General features: G+C 44.8%; 1 protein-coding gene across 6 annotated transcripts in view; it reads right to left on the reverse strand.

Annotated features, from left to right (window-relative positions):
- The window catches only part of pde4ba (phosphodiesterase 4B, cAMP-specific a), a 341,912-nt gene that overhangs the window by 51,782 nt on the left and 267,346 nt on the right, over positions 1-22,784 (reverse strand). For all 6 annotated transcript variants that reach the window (XR_016496356.1, XR_016496357.1, XR_016496358.1 and 3 more), the window contains one exon: positions 20,239-20,288. Coding sequence is in view for 3 of the 6 variants with exons in the window: in XM_090236202.1 (XP_090092328.1) it covers positions 20,239-20,288 (50 nt within the window). In the remaining 3 variants the exon portion in view is untranslated. The remainder of the gene's footprint in view (positions 1-20,238; positions 20,289-22,784) is intronic.

The raw sequence follows: 22,784 nt of genomic DNA on the forward strand, positions 1-22,784 counted from the left end.
AGAGCTGTGGGGTCTGACCAGGATAATACGGTTACTATAGACTAAAGAGCTGTGGGGTCTGACCAGGATAATATGGTTATTATAGACTAAAGAGCTGTGGGGTCTGACCAGGATAATATGGTTACTATAGACTAAAGATCTGTGGAGTCTGACCAGGATAATATGGTTACTATAGACTAAAGAGCTGTGGGTTCTGACCAGGATAATACGGTTACTATAGACTAAGGAGCTGTGGGGTCTGACCAGGATAATACGGTTACTATAGACTAAAGATCTGTGGAGTCTAACCAGGATAATATGGTTACTATAGACTAAAGAGCTGTGGGGTCTGACCAGGATAATACGGTTATTATAGACTAAAGAGCTGTGGGGTCTGACCAGGATAATATGGTTACTATAGACTAAAGATCTGTGGAGTCTAACCAGGATAATATGGTTACTATAGACTAAAGATCTGTGGGGTCTGACCAGGATAATACGGTTATTATAGACTAAAGAGCTGTGGGGTCTGACCAGGATAATACGGTTATTATAGACTAAAGAGCTGTGAGGTCTGACCAGGATAATATGGTTATTATAGACTAAAGAGCTGTGGGGTCTGACCAGGATAATACGGTTACTATAAGACAACCCTGTGTGTGTGTGTGTGTGTGTGTGTGTGTGTGTGTGTTTTGGCCTGTGTTGGCCTAACCAAAGTGAGGTCATTCTTCCAGAGAAGCTTTGAAGGTGTATATGAACTGTGTGTGGTTAACATCACATTGCACAAGAACCAATACAGTTTTCACAATCTCACACACTCCTTGCCTGGAAACCTTCTCCTTCTGTAAATAATACAGAGGACTATAAAGAACTGCAGGCCCTTGTTTTATCACTCCTGGACTACTAACCAGTTATATGGTCAAGTGCGTCAAAGAAAATTCCAATTGGCCCGGACCAGAGCAGCACGGCTGGCCCTTAAATGTACACTAAGATCAATAACATGCATGTCAATCTCTCCTGGCTCAAAGGAGAGGAGAGATTGACTGCATCATTCACTACTTGTCTTTGCGAGAGGTATTGACAGTTTGAAAGCACTGAACTGTCTGTTCAAACAGCTATCACACAGCTCAGACATCCATACATATGTACATATTTTCACAGTCCCCAAGTCCAGAACAGAGGATGGGAAATGCAGAGTACTACATAGAGCCATGACTATATGGAACTCATTCCAAATCAAGTTACTCAAGCTAGCAGTGAAATCAGATTTCTTAAAAATCAGAGGCCTCCCGAGTGGCGCAGCGGTCTAAGGTACTGCATCTCAGCGGTCTAAAGTACTGCATCTCAGCGGTCTAAGGTACTGCATCTCAGCGGTCTAAGGTACAGCATCTCAGCGGTTTAAGGTACTGCATATCAGCGGTCTAAGGCACTGCATCTCAGCGGTTTAAGGTACTGCATATCAGCGGTTTAAGGTACTGCATCTCAGCGGTCTAAAGTACTGCATCTCAGCGGTCTAAGGTACTGCATCTCAGCGGTCTAAGGTACAGCATCTCAGCGGTTTAGGGTACTGCATATCAGCGGTCTAAGGTACTGCATCTCAGTGGTCTAAGGTACTGCATATCAGCGGTCTAAGGCACTGTATCTCAGCAGTCTAAGGCACTGTATCTCAGCAGTCTAAGGCACTGCATCTCAGCGGTCTAAGGCACTGTATCTCAGCAGTCTAAGGCACTGTATCTCAGCGGTCTAAGGCACTGTATCTCAGCAGTCTAGGGCACTGCATCTCAGCGGTCTAAGGCACTGTATCTCAGCAGTCTAAGGCACTGCACCGCAGTGCTAGAGGCGTCACTACAGTCACCCTGGTTCCATTCCAGGCTGTATCACAGCGGTCTAAAGCACTTCATTGCAAGACTTGAGGTGTCACTACAGACCCAGGTTCGATCCCAGGCTGTGTTACAACTTGCCGTGACCAGGAGTTCCATAGGGCGAGGGGGCTTTATTTGCCTCCTTGCGCTCTGGCAACTCCTTGTGGTGGGCTGGGCACCTGCAGGCCGACTTCAGTTGTCAGTTGAACAGTGTTTCCTCAAACACATTGGTTCAGCTGGCTTCTGGGTTAAGTGGGCAGGTGTGCAAATGCAGCATTATAGATCTCTCCCCCTGATTCCGAGGCTGTGAGACAGTTTACCAGCCCTGCTATGAGAAAGGCCACAGTTTCCGGCTGTCTGTGGTCTGAGCTATGTCATGCCCTCTCTGTGCCAGGCAGGCTAGTGGGTAAAGAAAGCCCTTTTCTGAGGAGAGAAGAGGACCAGATGCACCTAGCCGCCCCCTGACTGAGGGGGTTTGTGTTGGGGCTTGTTTGAGAGCGACACTGGAGACATGGAGGACCAAGGGTAAGCGGGTAATTGGGTAGTGGCAAAGAGGTACCATATACCCACTGCCTTGCAAAGGCCTCTCATTCCTAAACAGGACTTTACAGGTGTGATGTCATTGATGTGTATGGTTGGGGTGGGAACATGTGGGTCAGGGCAGGTGTGATGTCAGTGATGTTTGTTGAAATTTGTGTGCTTCTGTTTATTGTCTTTTGTTGATGTATTTAAATCTTTAAAAAATAAATAATAATAATGGTCAAACACTGTAGTCTCCTGGATCACCTGGATCACCAAACCTGATCACATAAAATTGTTCAGGAATCCTATTCAATGTGATGGACATGATAAGTTAAAGAGCTCACTTGTTACACAATCTATTTCCTACACACACACACACACACATGCGCACCGACAGGAAAGATTGGCAAGGTGAGACAGAAGACAGGTGTTTTCTGTCTAAATGGGCTGGATGTCCTTGGCACAACCAAGACAAGGCAAGAGAACAAATGCTCAGTTCCAAACCATGAAAGTCATCAATCACCCGTTAAAAAGACAAAAACAAATTCCTGGAGAGGAGATAATGGTTTTAAGGTAAGTCATGCAATATTCTGAGATGTCAGGTGGATACCTACAGGGTGTGCCAGTGCTTTAATATCATAACAAATGGACTTGCGTTGTTTATTGATTAAACTCAATTCAAATATTCTTTGGCAGCACAGTGCACTCCCTCCATCAACATCACTAACCAGAAAGAGAGGTTTTACAACATTCCTGCACCCTAAAACAGTTTCTGAAGTCTGTGAAGTATTAAACCACAAATAATAGTTTGATTCAGAAGATATTAAGATAACTTCCATATGAGAACAAAAGGAAGAAAGATGAAAGTGATATGAAATATTTGATAGTAACAGAAACATTATCTAAATTGTCATGATGTGCTGAATGTATGGAATGGTTGCTTGCTTTGGCAAGGATCCAACGGGTATTGTCCTAACCTTTACACAACCTCCCTGAAAACTGACAGTCTTTATATTAGGCTTTGTAGGGCCTGTTCCCAAGAGTGCAAAAGGTTATTTGCTTATTTGGCCATTGCAGCATGCAAGCTCGTACGCACACACGCACGCACGCATGCACACCCATGCACACACACCCACGCACACACGCACGCACACACACACACACACACACACACACACACATACACACACACACACACACATACACACACACATACACACACACACACATACACACACACATACACACACACACACACACACACACACACACACACACACACACACACATACATACATACATACAAACAGAGTTACACTCTCGTTGGATACCAAGTCAAGCAGAAAAATATTATTTCAAAGATGGAGGCCTTGGGATGGCAGGGCAGAGTGGCAGAGCCGTGATATTTCACACCTCAGTTCAGAGTAAACACTACTGGAGTCAGTAAGAGACACACCGATCAGGCTGTCACATACACATACTGTACATATGCACACACATACATGCTTAAAGGAACAGGGATGTACACACACACACACACACACACAAACACACACACGCTCGAACACACACTTGAACACACAAACACACACACACACACTAGGAGTGAGATGTCTGCTCGTGAGCGTATCCAGGGAGTCTACAGTTTACATGGGCAGAAGAGTGAGGTAGTGTTATTGGCACTGGGCGTTCAGAGCAGAGAGGGGCAGTTAAACACACAGGGACAACAGAGGTCAGCTCTGTGGCTTTCTGCTGCACACATAACAGTTCCACTAACTACCACTGGTCATGTTTCCGGGGGATTTCTTGAGGAGTGACGCATCATGGAGATGTCAATGTTTGGACAGGCTGGGTGGTTGCCTTGGCAGCCTGGGTTTGGTTGAAACTCAGGAGGATGATGACTGGAAGTAATGGGATGTTAGTGTTAGTACAACATTGCCACAACATTGTCTCATAGTTGCAGCAAGGCTTGTGTGGTGGCCAAGACTGACCAGGACTGGCATGGCTTGGTAGTGCCATACATTCAGAGAGATGGGTAGTGTGGATCACCTGTGAAGCATGAAATGGGCCTTGTTCTGACTTGAACTAGATGACTGCCAGCTTACAAAGAGAGATATACCACTTTTACTTACAGTATGTTTATAACAAATGAAACACACATTTCTGCAGCTACATGAAAACTAAAATGTATTTTGATGTCACTCATCAATTTTAACTTAGAGAACAATGTTTGCTAGTTCTCAAGCACATAGAAGGCTATCTATCTGGTGTGACTTACATAATCTGAGCTCTGCAGAAGCTCAACGAAGCACAGTGTGGTGAAGGTGTGAGGGATTTCTGATCAATTTGATGTGATTTTAATGGACAAAAAATGTGGTTTTCTTTCAAAAACAAGGACATTTCTAAGTGACCCCAAACTTTTGAATGGTAGTGTATTAATTAAAAATGTAGAAATGAATTACAATTAGTTTGAATAATATTTGTTTTGTTAAAATGTGTGTGTGTAGGTGTGCATGTGAGTGTGTGAAAGTTAGGCTATCTGGAGGAGATTATTAAGTAGTTTGCTTCATCAGGCTGATCCCCAGTCTTCGCTTTAAGTTATTGAGAGATGATGTTTTAGCAATGTGAAGATAATAAATCCTAAGTATGGTACCTCTGTATCTGACAGAGAATTGACTATGTGAGGTGCGGCAGTGGGGAAGGTGAAGGTTATCGCAGTGTCTTGTGTTGTTTCAGAATTAACCTGGAAGAATCCATTGAAGGGTTTAGGTAAACTGTCTGGGAGGTATGAATATTTGTAGATAAAAGTGCACACCTCCTGAGTGGCGCAGCGATCTAAGGTGTTACTACAGACCCTGGTTCGTTCCCAGGCTGTGTCCCAACCGGCTGTGATCGGGAGTCCAATAGGGCAGTTCACATTTGGCCCAGCATCGTCCGGGTTAAGGGAGGGTTTGGCTGGGGGATAGGCCGTCATTGTAAATAAGAATTTGTTCTTAACTTAAATAAAGGTCAAATAAAAAATAATTGCCCTACATTATTGTCCTAAATACACAAGATTTTGAGTTTCTTAAACAAAAGCGCAGATGGAACCAGGTAATTAGAGGAGGTGGCTAGCTTGGAAATGTATTTTGTATGATGATTCATTTGTGTAGGTTGGAGGCATATGTAATGGCCCAGAAAATATTACAGTAAATTAAAATTAAGCTATAGTATAGAGTTAGGAAGGAAGCCTGAAGAACCAAACCACTAAACTTTCAAATGATACCAACAGATTTCATCACTTTGCTGCAGAAAAATGTAATATGACGTTTTCAGGATAACTTTTCATCAATAAAAACTCAGAGGAATCTAGTGGATGTGACTTGTTCCATTTCATTCGTACCAATTTAGATTCCTGCTCTTTTTAAATGTTTTAATTTTATACAATAATTCTTATTCTTACTAGTGAATAAAATAAACTTAGATTTTTAAAAAATATTTAAAGATAATTTGTTTATCTGTAACCATTCAGAAAAATTTGCCATGTCTAAGTTGGCTTCATTCATTAGTAAATCAAAATTGTTGTGTGACAAAATCCCATTTCTGTCATGAGCAAAGAGAATGGGAAGTATGGTAGAAACACAGTAGCAAGGTCATTCATATAGAATTAGGAATAATAAAGGTTCAATTATCAAACCCTGTGGCACCCCACAGGATATCGTGGTCCCGGTAGATGGATGACTTGTGGTTTTAAATGGTTGGACAACAGCCTCTGAGGGGGGTTTGAAGTTAGAAAACCATGCGTCTGTGGTAGGACAGGGTAACCAATAGGATTTTACTTTAGTGGGAGAGGTTACTCTAGGTTAACCAATGGAATTATACTATGGTGTAAGAGGTTCTATAGTGGGAGTTCAACCAATGGGATATAGCATACTATGTTGAGGTTCTGGGAAGAGAGTATAGTTCCAACCAGAGAGAGGATAGGAGTTGGTCACAGTGGGATATATTATAGTAGGAGAGGTCACTCTAGTTCCACCATTGATATACACTTTACAGTGGTACTAGAGTATGAAGACAATAGCCCCTGTTAGGAATCTTATGAATAATGACTAAACAATATCTACATTTTAAATAGAACTATAACTAATGAAACTTATACTCTGTTTTATTATATCTGATTAATAATATTAATTCATAAGGATGGGATTGTGGAGGATAAGACAGGGGGTAATTAAATTAAATAAATACCATTCCAGCCAGGTTGGAGAAGACTGGAATGGTGGGTTTTTAAGTAAGCAGAAAGGATCGTTAACCTATGGTTGAACCGACTCAACTTAGCTCTGGGATGTTTAGATAAGGCAGAGAGTGTTTTCCTGGGTTTTCCATTATCTGGAACTGTCTTCCAAATAGTGATGGATGAAGGTGAAGATTCCAGAAGTTAATCTAGATAACTGTGTGCCTGGAGTAAGAGAGCAAGGGGGTGGGAATACATTTTTAGTTGATAGGAGGAAAAACGTTTTATAACCTATGACGTCATATTTTGTATATAAACTGTTGTTCGTGGTTACATGGGAGCGCGATCCGAGAATAAATACTATTATCTAATTTTGATAAGACTGGTCTCTGTCTATTTTATGCAAATAGGAATCTTACAAATTCTTATAAAATAGACTGAGTGTCACGTTCTGACCTTTATTTCCCTTGTTTTGTATTTATTTAGTATGGTCAGGGCGTGAGTTGGGCAGTCTGTTTGTTTTTCTATGATTTGGGGATTTGTATGTTTTGGCCTAGTATGGTTCTCAATCAGAGGCAGGTGTCATTAGTTGTCTCTGATTGAGAATCATACTTAGGTAGCCTGGGTTTCACTGTTTGTTTGTGGGTGATTGTCTATGTTAGTTGCTTGTGTCAGCACAGGTCTCATTATAGCGTCACGGTCGTTATTTGTTTATTGTTTTGTATAGTGTGTTTCAGTGTTCAGTGTTTTCTTTATTAAATTTCATTATGAACACATACCACGCCGCATTTTGGTCCTCCGATCCTTCTCGCCTCTCCTCTTCAGATGAAGAGGAGGACGCCCGTGACACTGAGTGATTTAATGAATGTATAATTAATAGGAATGATGAAATTCCAGTGACACCCCTAACAGAGAGGATAGAGCTGTGGTGGGCAACCATTTTGGGATTTAAAAATTCAGCAGAGGGCTGTACAGTTTTTTTCCCCTGACTGATTTGTTCGTCAAAAGCAATTTGCGGGCCAACATTTTTTCTATTATTTGAAAACGTAAATGTTTATTATAATTTTTAAACATTTTCTATCTAGTTTTAGATGTCCAAGAGTGGCCTGGAGGGTTTTTTAACATAATCATCCCCCCCAGGACACACACACACACACACACACACACACACACACACACACACACACACACACACACACACACACACACACACACACACACACACACACACACACACACACACACACACACACACACACACACACACACACACACACACACACACACACACACACACACACAGTTGAAGACGGAAGTTTACATACACCTTAGCCAAATACATTTGTTAACAAGAAATCTGTGGAGTGGGTGAAAAACAAGTTTTAATGACTCCAACCTAAGTGTATGTAAACTTCAACTTCAACTGTACGCGCACACTTACACACACACACTTACACACACACACGCACGCACGCACACACACACCAAAAAGTTGAGAAGTTGATCCTAAGTTCATGCAGTGGATATTACAGAATAATAACAACTAATCCATCAGAGAAACCATTACTAGCAGCCTCCAGCCCTGTGCTTCCCTCCAGCCAGACATGGCTCCTTTCTAGTGAAGCCTTGTTTGGCTCTGCCCACGAGACCCTGCAACAGACCCAGGGACACAGGGGGCCACATGAACACACCACCCAGTGATCACATCACATGTCTGCTTTTTCACTCTTTACTTCTCTGGAACCACTCAAGGCAATTCCATGCTGTGTTTATCCAACTTCAGGAACTCTGGTTCTGGGGAAATGTGACTGTACTGACAATGAAAAAATTTATTAATCAAGAACAGGGAGCAGCCTGACCTGGCTCCACCATGCCTGGCTACCAGAGAACAGGGAGCAGTCTGACCTGGCTCCACCATGCCTGGCTACCAGAGAACAGGGAGCAGCCTGACCTGGCTCCACCATGCCTGGCTACCAGAGAACAGGGAGCAGTCTGACCTGGCTCCACCATGTCTGGCTACCAGAGAACAGGGAGCAGTCTGACCTGGCTCCACCATGCCTGGCTACCAGAGAACAGGGAGCAGCCTGACCTCGCTCCCCTCTTCCCATCAGCTAGACTAGAAGCCTAAATCAGTCAGCCATCATAAACACTGAGTCTCTCTAGGGTTTCACTTTTGCTCCACTATGCCTGGTTACCAGAGAACTATGCCTGGCTACCAGAAAACTCTGCCTGGCTACCAGAGAACTATGCCTGGCTACCAGAAAACTCTGCCTGGCTACCAGAAAACTCTGCCTGGCTACCAGAAAACTCTGCCTGGCTACCAGAGAACTATGCCTGGTTACCAGAGAACTATGCCTGGCTACCAGAAAACTCTGCCTGGCTACCAGAGAACTATGCCTGGCTACCAGAAAACTTTGCCTGGCTACCAGAGAACTATGCCTGGCTACCAGAAAACTCTGCCTGGCTACCAGAGAACTATGCCTGGTTACCAGAAAACTCTGCCTGGCTACCAGAGAACTCTGCCTGGCTACCAGAGAACTCTGCCTAGTTACCTGCTCCTTCAGTGGCCTGTGAGTGGGAAGCAGTAAAGACTGACTGACAGTAGGTAATATTAAACACAGAGGACAGAAATACAGGGCTGGAAGAAAGTGGGCCGAAGATACAGACCTGCTGTTTCCCAACACGCAGTCACCTGGGGCAGGAGTACCAAGCATTTTTCACAATACGGCATACTTAAGTGTATTTGTCCTTAATGGAAAACACACTGGGTGTGATCACCAGTGGACAGCAGGAATAATAATCGCACTGGCAACGGGCAGCGGTGCATGGCGTGCTGGTATTCTATTTAGCAGACGTGCTGTGTTAGAGATAGCTGTGGCATTCAGACAGGCTAGACGTGCCATAGGACCCACTGCTGATGCCAACAAGGATACCATGAGAAGGGCAGATGTCTGATACTGTCATCACTTCTTAATTATGAGTGTGTGAGGGCAAAGGAAGGATGCTCAAGATCAGTCAGCTGTGCTTGTGTGTGCTTGTATGCAGTGGCGTAAAGTACTTAAGTAGAAATACTTTACAGTACTACTTAAGTAGTTTTTTGGGGTATCTGTACTTTACTATTTATATTTTTGACAACTTTTACTTTTACTTCACTACATTCCTAAAGAGAATAGTGTACTTTTTACCAGTGATGTAAAGTACTTAAGTAAAAATACTTCAAAGTCCTTCTTAAGTCATTTTTTAGGGTACTTTTACTTCACTACATTCCTAAAGAAAATATTGTACTTTTTACTCCATACATTTTCCCTGACAACCAAAAGTACTAGTTACATTTTGAATGCTTAGCAGGACAGGAACATTTTTAAATTTACCAACTTAGCAGGAGACCACGTGATCATTCCTACTGCCTCTGGTCTGTCGGACTCACTAAACACTATTGCATCCTTTGTAAATTATGTCTGAGTGTTGTCGTGTGCCCATTGGCTCTCAGTCAATTTTAAAAACAAGACTGCTTAGACTAATGTAAGGAATTTGAAATTATATTTTATCAATTACATTTACTTTTGATACTTAAGTATATTTAGAACCAAATACTTTTAGACTTTTACTCAAGTAGTATTTTAGTGGGGAACTTTCACTTTTACTTTAGTAACTTTCTATTAAGGTATCTATACTTTTACTCAAGTATTACAATAGGGTACTTTTTCCACCACTGTTTCTATGTGTATGAGTGTGTGTGTATTCCTGAATATGTATAGCTGTGGTCATGAGGGGAACCATGTCTCAGTCAATGGCAAATGGCCACCTCTGTGTCAGTGAGAAACCCAAGACAGGTGCACCCAGGGCGGGGTGTATTATCACCCGTACCCGTGGCTTCTCCTCACCTCCAACTGGGCCTGTCAAATATAGGAGCCGGTCACTATGACGGGTAAATAAAGTCACAATGCTATGTGTGGACAAGAAGGGCTGGCTGTTTAAACACATACAGTGCATTTAGAAAGTATTCAGACCCCTTGACTTTTCCCCCACATTTTGTTACGTAACAGCCTTATTATAAAATTGATTAAATCGTGTTTTCCCCTCATCAATCTACACACAATACCCTATAATGACAAAGCAAAAACAGGTTTTAAGAAATGTTAACGATTACGCGATTACAGCGATTACAGCCTCGGATCTTCTTGGGTATGACACTACAAGCTTGGCACACCTGTATTTGGGGAGTTTCTCCCATTCTTCTCTGCAGATCCTCTCAAGCGCTGCTAGGTTGGATGTGGAGCGTTGCTGCCCAGCTATTTTCACATCTATCCAGAGATGTTCGATCGGGTTCAAGTCCGGGCTCTGGCTAGACCACTCAAGGACACACTTGCCCCGAAGCCACTTTTGGGTTGTCTTGGCTGTGTGCTTATGGTCATTGTCCTGTTAGAAGGTGAACCTTCACCTCAGTTTGAGGTCCTGAGTGCTCTGGAGTAGGTTTTCATCAAGGATCTCTCTCTTCTTCGCTCCGTTCTTCTTTCCCTCGACTGGTCTCCCAGTCCACTGCCGCTGAAAAACATCCCCACAGCATGATTCTGCCACCACCATGCTTCAGCATAGGGATGGTGCCAGGTTTCCTCCAGACGTGACGCTTGGCATTCGGGCCAAAGATTTCAATCTTGGTTTCATCAGACCACAGAATCTTGTTTCTCATGGTCTGAGAGTCTTTAGGTGCCTTTTGGCAAACTCCAGGAGGGCTGTCATGTGCCTTTTACTGAGGAGTGGCTTCCGCCTGGCCACTCTACCATAAAGACCTGATTGATGGAGTGCTGCAGAGATGGTTGTCCTTCTGAAAGGTTCTCCCATCTCCACAGAAGAACTCTGGAGCTCTGTCAGAGTGACCATCAGTTTCTTGGTCACCTACCTGATCAAGGCCCTTCTCCGCCGATTGCTCAGTTTGGCCAGGTGGCCAACTGTAGGAAGAGTCTTGGTGGTTCCAAACTTCTTCTATTTCAGAATGATGGAGTCCATTGTGTTATTGGGGACCTTCAATGCTGTAGAACGTTTTTGGTACCCTTCCCCAGATCTGTGCCTCGAGACAATCCTGTCTCGGAACTCTACGGACAATTCCTTCGACCTCATGGCTTGGTTTTTGCTCTGACATGCACTGTCAACTATGGGACCTGATATATACAGGTGTGTGCCTTTCTAAATCATGTACAATCAATTGAATTTACCACAGGTGGACTCCAATCAAGTTGTAGAAACTCTCAAGGATGATCAATGGAAACAGGATGCACCTGAGCTCAATTTCAAGTCTCATAGCAAAGGGTCTGAATACTTATGTAAATACGTTTTTTTTTGTTTTTTTAAAACACATTTTCAAATAAAACATTTGACCTGTTTTTGCTTTGTCATTATGGGGAAATGTGGAATGTACTTTCTGAATGCACTGTATTTGTCTATAAAACAATTATCTGAGCTGCATGCTCAGGAAGTCACAGGAAGCATGCACTCCATTCACTGCCTTCCTTGTAGACAGAATAAAACAGGGATGGGTGGATTACTTGAAATTGTACTGGCCTACTAACACATGTATTAATAAATTAAATACATGTGCATATTCAATAGCCTAGAAGAAACAAAGAAACAAAAAGAAAAAAACAGCCATTTATGATTTCATGAAAAACAGACACAACATTGTTTCACATTCTTGAGGAACAGACTCCAAAAACACAAACACTAAATAGGCTTCAACTCGCTTCACAGCTGTTTCCAGCCCAAAGACAGGGAAACAGGTTGCAGCCTACAGTGAAAAGGCTCTAACTCGCTTCACAGCTGTTTCCAGCCCAAAGACAGGGAAACAGGTTGCAGCCTACAGTGAAAAGGCTCTAACTCGCTTCACAGCTGTTTCCAGCCTAAAAACAGGTTGCAGGTTGCAGCCTACAGTGTGCGGAGGGCTCTGTATGCAGCCCTGGACCATCGCTGACGCGTTTCGCTTGACTAAAAGCAGCGTAAGCCCTCTCATTAGTCCTTCCTTTCTCTCTCTTCCCTCAGTGACCTCTGTTGCATTCCTGCATACCAACACTGTATTAGCAGCAGGGTCAGTCCAGGATGGGCGTAATAAGAAACAGTCATAAACTGCCTGATGACGAGTAACTCTTTATTCCCTGTCTGGTCGGGGATCAGGTCATTACATCCTGGGCATGTATTATAGGAACACTGGCACAGCTACAGAACAGGGCTTTGAGAACAATCACACACACACACACACACACACACACAGCACCACCTCAGAACAAATCTAAAAGAAAACAGCCATATGAAGTGTTATTTAAAAAGAGTCCAAACTTTATTGAATTCAGAGAAAGGTACTTGTTCCACCGTAAGATATTAAGGGCCTTGAACACAAACAGACGGTTCGGAATATTACAAAATGACGACGATAGGACAACACATTCTTATGCCTTAAATCTACTGCGTGCCGTGTTTAACTGGTTAAGTCAAGACTCAACACATAGGATTTAAAGTAAACCACATTAAGCCGTTATTCCAAGATGATTCAGTGATTTCCTGGAGCTTTAAGACTGAAACACCAGATATGTGACTGGTGCTCTAAGGGTCATCTGGGGATGGTCTTAGAGAAAGAGGAGCCTCGATAGGGGACTTCCAAATGTATCAGGGGCTGTCTTTATCTTTACCTCTCTCCTGTTTTACTACAGAGCTTACCTTAGCTCCAGACTTCACTTCATTCAATGACAGCTATTAGAAGAATGTGAGTGTTCCTAAGTGTTCCTGTTTGTGTGCCTGTGAAAGTGTTGGGGAATCTGGATCTGAGAAAGACCACTTTGTTCTTTAAGGGTTGGCAGAACTTGGCACGCCTGGCAAAGTCATCAAGCATGTTCAAGAGAGTCTCTGGCTCTCTCTAATGGACAAATGAATGTCTTATCCTGGGAACAGACTTGTAATCTACGATGTATGCGTGCGTGCGTGCATGCCTGTCCATGTGTCTAACTCTATGCCCTATTGCATAACACTCCTACATACTGTATGTAGAATCTTAATTTGAGCCAGTTTGCTACAGCAGGAAAATAATCCTGCAGCAACAGGACATGTGAATTATTACAGTAAGTGGATTATAATGAATGGACATTTTTGTAGTGGCTGATACATTTTTGGTGAAATTTCAAAGTGGAAATGACAAACTTCAGAAGCCTATAAAAACCTCAAATACAACAGGGTGATCAAATTAAGATCCTACATCACTTTAGCCATACGTAGACTAGGCTTTTACCGCATGCCAAAGCAAACACTACTCCTGAGCTTAGGTTTGAAATAGCACGTAGGGCCTCTCATTGGGAAAATGTCATGCTAGAGTCATTCCTCATAGATAAATAGTCTAACAATGGACTTTACAATGGGACTTTCACCTAAAAGCCAGACTGTTAACATCTTTCTATTGAGCTGAATAGCCAAACACACAGTGTTTGAATGAAGCCTGTAGGTTCACAGGCCTGTTCACACACACGTGCACACACACATACACGCGCACACACACACATACACGCGCACACACACACTCACACAGGCTTTTTCCCACCCTGTGGTTCCTGTCGGAGGCAATTTCATCGCTGGGTCGACCTATCAGGAAGCCTGCTCAACATAGTACAGTCAACGCAGAGGGAAAACATGTCCTCTACGACTCTAGAACTATGACAGAGCACTGATGCCTTCGTCATGTCTGACCATCACAACAACACAACAGCAACATTCCTGTGGTGTTAAATACCAGGCTGGTCAAAAGAAAAATCCCAAAATAAACAAACTCACGAGGCTCAGAGCCAGAGTGTGCTGCTTAGACCACTCAGCCAAGGCAGTTCACAGTTCTCTAGCAAGCAGGGAGAGTACTTGATGATACTTAATGTTATTATTTTGTTACCTTCCCCAAACCATAGCCCCTAACCTTAACAACTCGGAATGAATACCTAAACTTAACCCTTTGAGTAATTTCGGTTTTAACCCTGTAACCATGCGGAATTAACCCTGTAACCACGCAGAATTAATGGGTCAAATTCTGAAGTGAAACTATGAGATCAGGTTGTGAAATACACAAGAATCCGTGAAGCGGGCGGACCCCCCCAACCTGTTCTGATTGTCACCAGTGACGATCTCTCTCCTCTCAATCTCCTCTATCTCTTTCCTCTCTCTCTTCTCTCTCTCTCCTCTTTCTCTCCTCTCTTTCTTCTCTCTCACTCCTCTAACTCTCTCCTCTATCTCTCTTATCCTCTCTCTTCTCTTATCTCTCTTCTCTCTTTCTTCTCTAACTCTCTCCTCTCTCTCCTCTATCTCTCTTATCTCTCTCCTCTAACTCCCTTCTCTATCTCTCTTCTCTCTCACTCCTCTATCTTTCTCCTCTAACTCCCTCCTCTCTCTCCTCCATCTCTCTTATCTCTCTCCTCTATCTTTCTTCTCTCTCTCATTTATCTCTCTTCTCTCTTTCTTCTCTCTCTCCTCTATCTTGCTTCTCTCTTTCTTCTCTCTCTCCTCTAATTATCTATCTCTCTTCTCTCTCTCTCCTATATCTCTCTTCTCTCTCTCTTCTCTCTCTCTCTCCTCTCTCTCCTCTAACTGTCTTCTTTCTCTCCTCTATCTCTCTTCTCTTGCTCTCCTCTCTCTCTCTTCTCTCTCTCTCCTCTAACTCTGTTCTCTCTCTTCTCTTATATCTTCCTGTTTCTCCTCTATCTCTCCTATCTCTCTCCTCTATCTCTCTTCTTTCTCTCCTCTATCTCTCTTCTCTCTCTCTCCTCTAACTCTGTTCTCTCTCTCCTCTTATCTCTTCCTGTTCCTCCTCTATCTCTCTTTCTCCACCTCTCCCCTGTATCTGTCCATCATCATGGCCACTGTGAAAAACCGCACTGAGGTTTTTCCAATTACCTGCCTGCCTTGCTGCTGCGGTAAGCGCTAAATGGCACGTGCCACTCAGTGTGAGGGTGAGAAGTCATGACAACATCGGCCCTGTCACTGTCAATGTGATAAGAACATCATGTCCTGATAACCTTATGGAGTCTGTGTTGGTTATTTCCATTTCATACTATACAATATACACAACAACAGAATAGGCTATGTTGAGGCTTTATGCTGAGGCCTGACACTAACATTAAGTGCAGCTCGTGCCATGACATTGTGTGAGCTGTGAGTGTGCAGGCCACAGACCAGTGTGTGAGTGTTTATCAGTGTTGAATCTGTGCATGAGTGTTTCTATCAAGGTGTTTATAAGATGTGGGAACAGAGACAATGGTCCTTTGTCTGTCTGCATCCCATTTCTTCTCCAGTCCGCTGAAGGAGCAAACACACACACACACACACACACACACACACACACACACACACACACACACACACACACACACACAAAAACACCTCCTGGGTTCCGTCCGTCTGTCCGGCGCGTTCCGTTACAACAGGGACAACAGGCCAATAACAGGATCAATCTGCTTCTCTCTTCCTGCCCTCCGTTTCCTCCCCTCTGCTGGACGAAAAGAGAGGGGGAGCAGACGGAGGAAGGATGGGACAGGAAATCACTCTTTCCCTCTGTCTCATTGTCTCCAGTGTGACAGACAAAGACAGGGTCTGGCAAGCCTTACATCACACACTGTCATAGAGGGGGACAGGGTTTGTGTGTGGAGGAGGGGTGGGGGGATACAGGTGGAAGAGGGGAGGTGACCTCTCAGAGCATGGGAATATGGTAAGATGGAAGTGAGGGTGGTGTAATGGCTCTGGTATCACTCAGAGTAGCTATGCAGTAGGTAACCAACAACACTGTCAACGCCTTCAGCTACAGTATGTGGAAGTCTCATCAACTAACCTTGTGTTTAGATATAACCTAACCTAAACTGAGCAAATGAGGACAAGTGTATTATTGGAGGATTGGTTGAGTGGCTCTACCTGATCATTCACAAGGAGAAACCATGAAGGTAAAATACCTCCCATTAAAATCTACTTCATTCACAATTTTAGTGATGGGGAAAAAATCTTTACAGTTACTTGTCAGGATATTATTTTTTTTATGATATATCGTATTGTTTGGACAATATCGCAATATAATGTTTGTGCTAGTTGTCTGTACCTGCACCAAAACTCCAGTATTTTTCCTTTATAGCTTGTTCTCCATCTTCTTTTTAAATAGGGAGCCAATTTGTTTTCAGCACTTTTATTTCCATGACTGATCAAAACTTGTTTTCTCATGACTCTCTTGTTCCACTGCAGAAGACATATGGTGAGTAATATGTTCGGAACGCAATAAAATCACAGTATCGAATCGCAATCGTGAGAATCACAATACATATCATATCGGCACCTAAGTATCATGACAATATTGCATCGTCAGGTCGCTGGCAATTACCAGCCCTAACCCTTTTCACGTAACCCTTCAACACTGCACTCAGTGAACCCTGTGATGCTGCCAGCATGCTAGTGATGTCCTCCTCTGAGGAGACTATGAACTAAAAGTACTGATAGAAAAGCACATGAAACCTCACAGTACCTAACTCAATAGGTCATAGTGATCGTCATAGCCTAGTCTGCTTATGGGAAACACACTCATTCTTCTCACACACACACACACATACTCATGCACCTGACGAGCACTCCCTCTTCAGAAAGGGGAAGTGGCGGTCTGTCCATCTGCGCTGACAGGAAGTCAACAAAAGCCACATGCAGGCGGGCTGACGTCAATCAGGGCCCCGGAGCACTGTCACACAGGAACAGCTCCCTGCCCACACACACACACACACACACACACACACACACACACACTCCGATACACACTTGCACAGGACCATACTCAAAAACATGTGCACACTGTGCACATACAGAAATACACTTGTAGGCCTACTCATACGGATGCACATAAACGCATGCATTGGTACACACACACAAACACACACACACACACACACGCACACACACACACACACACACACACACACACACACAGATGAATGACACACAAACACATCACGCACTTCCTCTTCTCTATTTCAATCTGCCCTTGTAATACAGTGTGTGTGTGTGTGTGTGTGTGTGTGTGTGTGTACTCCTCTGTCCTTGTAGTCCTTGTATTATAAGTCCAATGACTGAAACTGTTTGGAAAAACCTATATCTTAACAATGTGAGAGGAATGACAATGAGTCCCTGTTACTGTGTTATGGCCGTGTCTGTAGCAGCAGACTCAACAGAATCCCATTCTCCTTCATTATTTTTATTTCACCTTTATTTAACCAGGTAGGCCAGTTGAGAACAAGCTGATGTTAACATGCATGAAACCAAGGCTTAAACTGTTACAGAAGTCAACAAATGAGAGCACCTGGGGAATAGGTGTGGTGCTGGGGGCTACAGGGCCTGGGTTAACCTCTACATCACCAGAGGAACAGAGGAGGAGTAGGATGAGGGTACGGCTAAAGGCTATAAGAACTGGTCATCTAGTGCGTTGGGGACAGAGAATAAAAGGAGCCGATTTCTGGGCGTGGTAGGATAGATTCAGGGCATAATGTACAGACAAGGGTATGGTAGAATGTGAGTACAGTGGAGGTAAACCTAGGCATTGAGTGACGATGAGGCCTCCGCATGTGTGGGGGGTGGGACAAAAGAGCTATCTAAGGCATGTTGGGCGGGGCCGTTCGGTAGTCGCTACTATGCTAGGCGAGCTGGAGACATGGAGATTCAGAAAGCTAGCGGGCCGGGACTAGCAGATGGGTCTTCGGCGAAATTGGAATGGAAAAGCCTGTTGAAACCATCTTGGACGATTACGTCTGCATACCAGTCGTGATGGATGGCTGGGCTCTGTGTCGGCAATAAAGGGTCCAGGCCAATTGGCAAAAGAGGTAGCCCAAGAATTAGCTGGTAGACCTCTTCGGCCAGTCGGGAGATCGGCCTAGTTCAAGGCTAGCTCAAGGCTAACTGGTGCTTGCTTCGGGACAGAGGCATTAGCCAGCAGCAGCCACTCGGTTGCAGCTAGCTAGCTGCGATGATCCGGTGTAATGGTCCAGAGCTTGCGGCAGGAATCCGGTGATGTGGTAGAGAAAAAGCAGTCCGATATGCTCTGGGTTGATATCACGCATTGCAGACTGGCAGGTATTGGCCGAGCTGAAACTGTCTGGTGTCTGAGCTAAAAGTGAAGACCTCTAGCAGTGGATAACTGACTACTAGCTAGTAGCTAGTTAGCTGGCTAGCTTCTGATGGGGGTTCCGGGTTCAAAGTATAAAAAATAGCAGATCCGTACCACATTGGGTAAGAAGGGTTGCAGGAAAGTATATTCAGTTCGTAGATGGAAAGTGAGGTTCAAATATATATGAAATGTATACGAAAAATACGAGGAAAACTACTATTTACACAGGACAAGACAAACAAACGTCCGACTGCTACGCCATCTTGGATTATGATGCTAACCATTAATGAAAAGCCACACTTCTCCTGCTATGTTTAATCAACATTTTTCAGAGATCCTCTGTCTTGTCTTGCCAAGGGTGTGTGAGTGTGTTTGTGAGTGTGTGTGTATGTGTGTGTGTGACAAACAGTCTTCTCGTTATGGCAGCCTGCCCTCCTGACACTATCATACAAGCTCAAGGACACAGTCAGGAGTTCCCAGTCATGCACACATGAGTGTTTCTATCAAGGTGTTTATAAGATGTGGGCACAGAGACAATGGCCCCTTGTCTGTCTGCATCCCATTTCTTCTCCAGTCCGCTGAAGGAGCAAACACACACAAAGCTACTGTTGCTTTGTCCAGCCAGTGGTCCAATAGTCACACACACACACTCGCACGCACGCACGCACGCACGCACGCACACACGCACGCACGCACGCACGCACGCACGCACGCACGCACGCACGCACGCACGCACACACACACACACACACACACACACACACACACACACACACACACACACACACACACACACACACACACACACACACACACACACACACACGCACACACGCACACACACACACACACACACACACACACACACATATCATTGTCTCTACTCCATTACAGTACAATGAGCAGGATTCACATGATGTGTTTTCAGTGAGAAGTGAGAGGTTTCCTGGTACTCCCCCATCAGAGCAGTCAGACTAAAAACAGGCTTGGGGGGGTGTTGTTACTAACACTGATGACAGAGCCAGGGAAGACAGCCAACACATACTGTATGAGCAAATGAGAGGGATGAGGTGAGGTAGGAGTTGAGGGAGGGGATGAGGGAGGAGAAACGAGAGGGGTGTGGGAGGTTGAGAGGTGTGGGGTAAGGGAGGGGTTGTGGGTGTAGGTGAGGTCTCAGGGATCAAGTGTAGACAAGATAGCAAGAGAAGAGAGAGAGGGACAGACGGAGGAGGAGAAGGAAGAGAGCGGGACAGACGGAGGAGGAGAGAGAAGAGAGAGGGACAGACAGAGGAGGAGAGAGACAAAAGGGTGAGACTGAGAGAGAAGAGAGAGGGACATACATTGGAGGAGAGACACAGAAGGGAGAGATTGAAAGAGAAGAGAGACCGAGAGAATGGTCTTGACATTGATACATTATCTTAAGATTTAAGCTTAGGAAAACATATGGAAAGACAAACTAACATCCCTGTCTTTGGGACACCAGGTGCATTGCAGGAGAGAGTGATGCATTGTGGTCTTACCTGGCAGACAGACTCTTGTGATGGGAGGCTGAGTGGCCGCAGGGGACCTCCTGAGGAAACAGAGAACATAAGTATGGATATGAAATACATTTTGATAGACCTACGTCACATCGTAACATTCTGATATGGCCAACCACATCTGGTAAGACTATATAGGTTAAGTCATTCTAAATGAGGAGTGACAGAAGAGATGGAAGACAGAGGAGAGGAGAGACAGAGGAGAGGAGAGACAGAGGAGAGGAGAGACAGAGGAGAGGGGAGAAAGAGAGGGGAGACAGAGAGGAGAGACAGAGGAGAGGAGAGACAGAGGAGAGGAGAGACAGATGAGAGGAGAGACAGAGGAGAGGAGAGACAGAGAGGAGAGACAGAGGAGAGGGGAGACAGAGAGGGGAGACAGAGAGTAGAGACAGAGGAGAGAAGAGACAGAGGAGAGGAGAGACAGAGGAGAGGAGAGACAGAGAGGAGAGACAGAGGAGAGGGGAGAAAGAGAGGGGAGACAGAGAGGAGAGACAAAGAGGAGAGACAAAGGAGAGGAGAGACAGAGGAGAGGAGAGACAGAGGAGAGGAGAGACAGGGGAGAGGAGAGACAGAGGAGAAGAGAGACAGAGGAGAGGAGAGACAGAGGAGAGGAGAGACAGAGGAGAGGAAGACAGAGGAGAAGAGAGACAGAGAGGAGAGAGAGGAGAGGAGAGACAGAGGAGAGGAGAGACAGAGGAGAGGGGAGATAGAGAGGGGAGACAGAGAGGAGAGACAGAGAGGAGAGACAGAGAAGAGGAGAGACAGAGGAGAGGAGAGACATAGAGGAGAGAGAGGAGAGGAGAGACAGAGGAGAGGAGAGACAGAGAAGAGGAAGACAGACGAGAGGAGAGACAGAGAGGAGAGACAGAGGAGAGACAGAGGAGAGACAGGGGAGAGGAGAGACAGAGGAGAGGAGAGACAGAGAGGAGATACAGAGGAGAAGAGAGACGAGAGACGGAGGAGAGGAAAGACAGAGAGGAGAGACAGAGGAGAGACAGAGGAGAGACAGGGGAGAGGAGAGACAGAGGAGAGGAGACACAGAGGAGAGACAGAGGAGAGGAGAGACGAGAGATGGAGGAGAGGAAAGACAGAGAGGAGAGACAGAGGAGAGACAGAGGAGAGACAGAGGAGAGGAGAGACAGAGAAGAGAGACAGAGGAGAGGAGAGACAGAGGAGAGGAGAGACAGAGGAGAGGAGAGACAGAGGAGAGACAGAGGAGAGGAGAGACAGAGGAGAGACAGAGGAGAGGAAAGACAGAAAGGAGAGACAGAGGAGAGAGAGGAGAGGAGAGACAGGGGAGAGGAAAGACAGAGACGAGAGACAGAGGAGAGACAGAGGAGAGGAGAGACAGAGAGGAGAGACAGAGGAGAGGAGAGACAGAGAGGAGAGAGAGAAGAGGTAGACAGAGGAGAGGTAGACAGAGGAGAGGAGAGACAGAGGAGAGGTAGACAGAGGAGAGGAAAGACAGAGAGGAGAGACAGAGGAGAGGAGAGACAGAGAGGAGAGAGAGTAGAGGTAGACAGAGGAGAGGAGAGACAGAGGAGAGACAGAGGAGAGACAGAGGAGAGGAAAGACAGAGAGGAGAGACAGAGGAGAGGAGAGACAGAGAGGAGAGAGAGAAGAGGTAGACAGAGGAGAGGTAGACAGAGGAGAATAAGAATGAGGCCAACATGTCCGTGAGGATTACAGTGAGAAGAGGACGGGAAAGAGAGAGATTAAGAAAGGCAGCAGATAAATGAAGAATAAAAGGGGAATTGCTCTCAAAGCACACCTGCCTGATCTGATCTGTGTGTTTACGTGCGTGCATTTATTTTTATTTAACTAGGCAAGTCAGTTAAAAACAAATTCTTATTTACAATGACGGCCTAGGCACATTGGGTTAACTGCCTTGTTCAGGGGCAGTATGACAGATTTTTGCCTCGTCAGCTCGGGATTTGATGGGTTACCGGCCCAACACTCTAACCATTAGGCTACCTGCCGCTCCGTGCATGTGTGTGCATGCATGAAAGTGTGTTTGTCCGCAAGTGTGTGTGTGCGCCTGCAAGCATGCATGCATGCAAGTATGTGTGTCTGAGTGTTTGTGTTCATTCCAGCATTCAAACATGTATGCATGACATGTGTGCATGCATGTATGTGTGTCTGAAAGTACAATGAGCCGAATCCCAGTGTGTGTTCCTGCGAGGGTGCGTTCATGATGTGTGTTTGTGTGAGAGCTGAATGTAGGTCAGGGAGACTTTGGTTTTCAATATCGCAGGCTATTCAACACAAGCTTTTTATGAACAGAGATTGTATTCCAGTATCTTTACAGCATGCTAGAGGCAGAATACAGACTCCGTCAGGTGATATCTGAATGCAGGAGGAACGATGCCCTACATACAAATGCATACATAATACACGTTTTCTGTTTTGTAAAATTAGTCTGCAATATCAACTCAATGGAGAAGCTATGCGTTCAAGTCTGAGTCCCAGTCTGAGTCCCAGTCTGAGTCCCAGTCTGAGTCCCAGTTTGAATCACAGTCTGAATCACA

Source organism: Oncorhynchus mykiss, chromosome 5, assembly GCF_057628025.1.
Source record: "Oncorhynchus mykiss isolate SJ-2025 chromosome 5, ASM5762802v1, whole genome shotgun sequence".
NCBI lineage: Eukaryota > Metazoa > Chordata > Actinopteri > Salmoniformes > Salmonidae > Oncorhynchus > Oncorhynchus mykiss.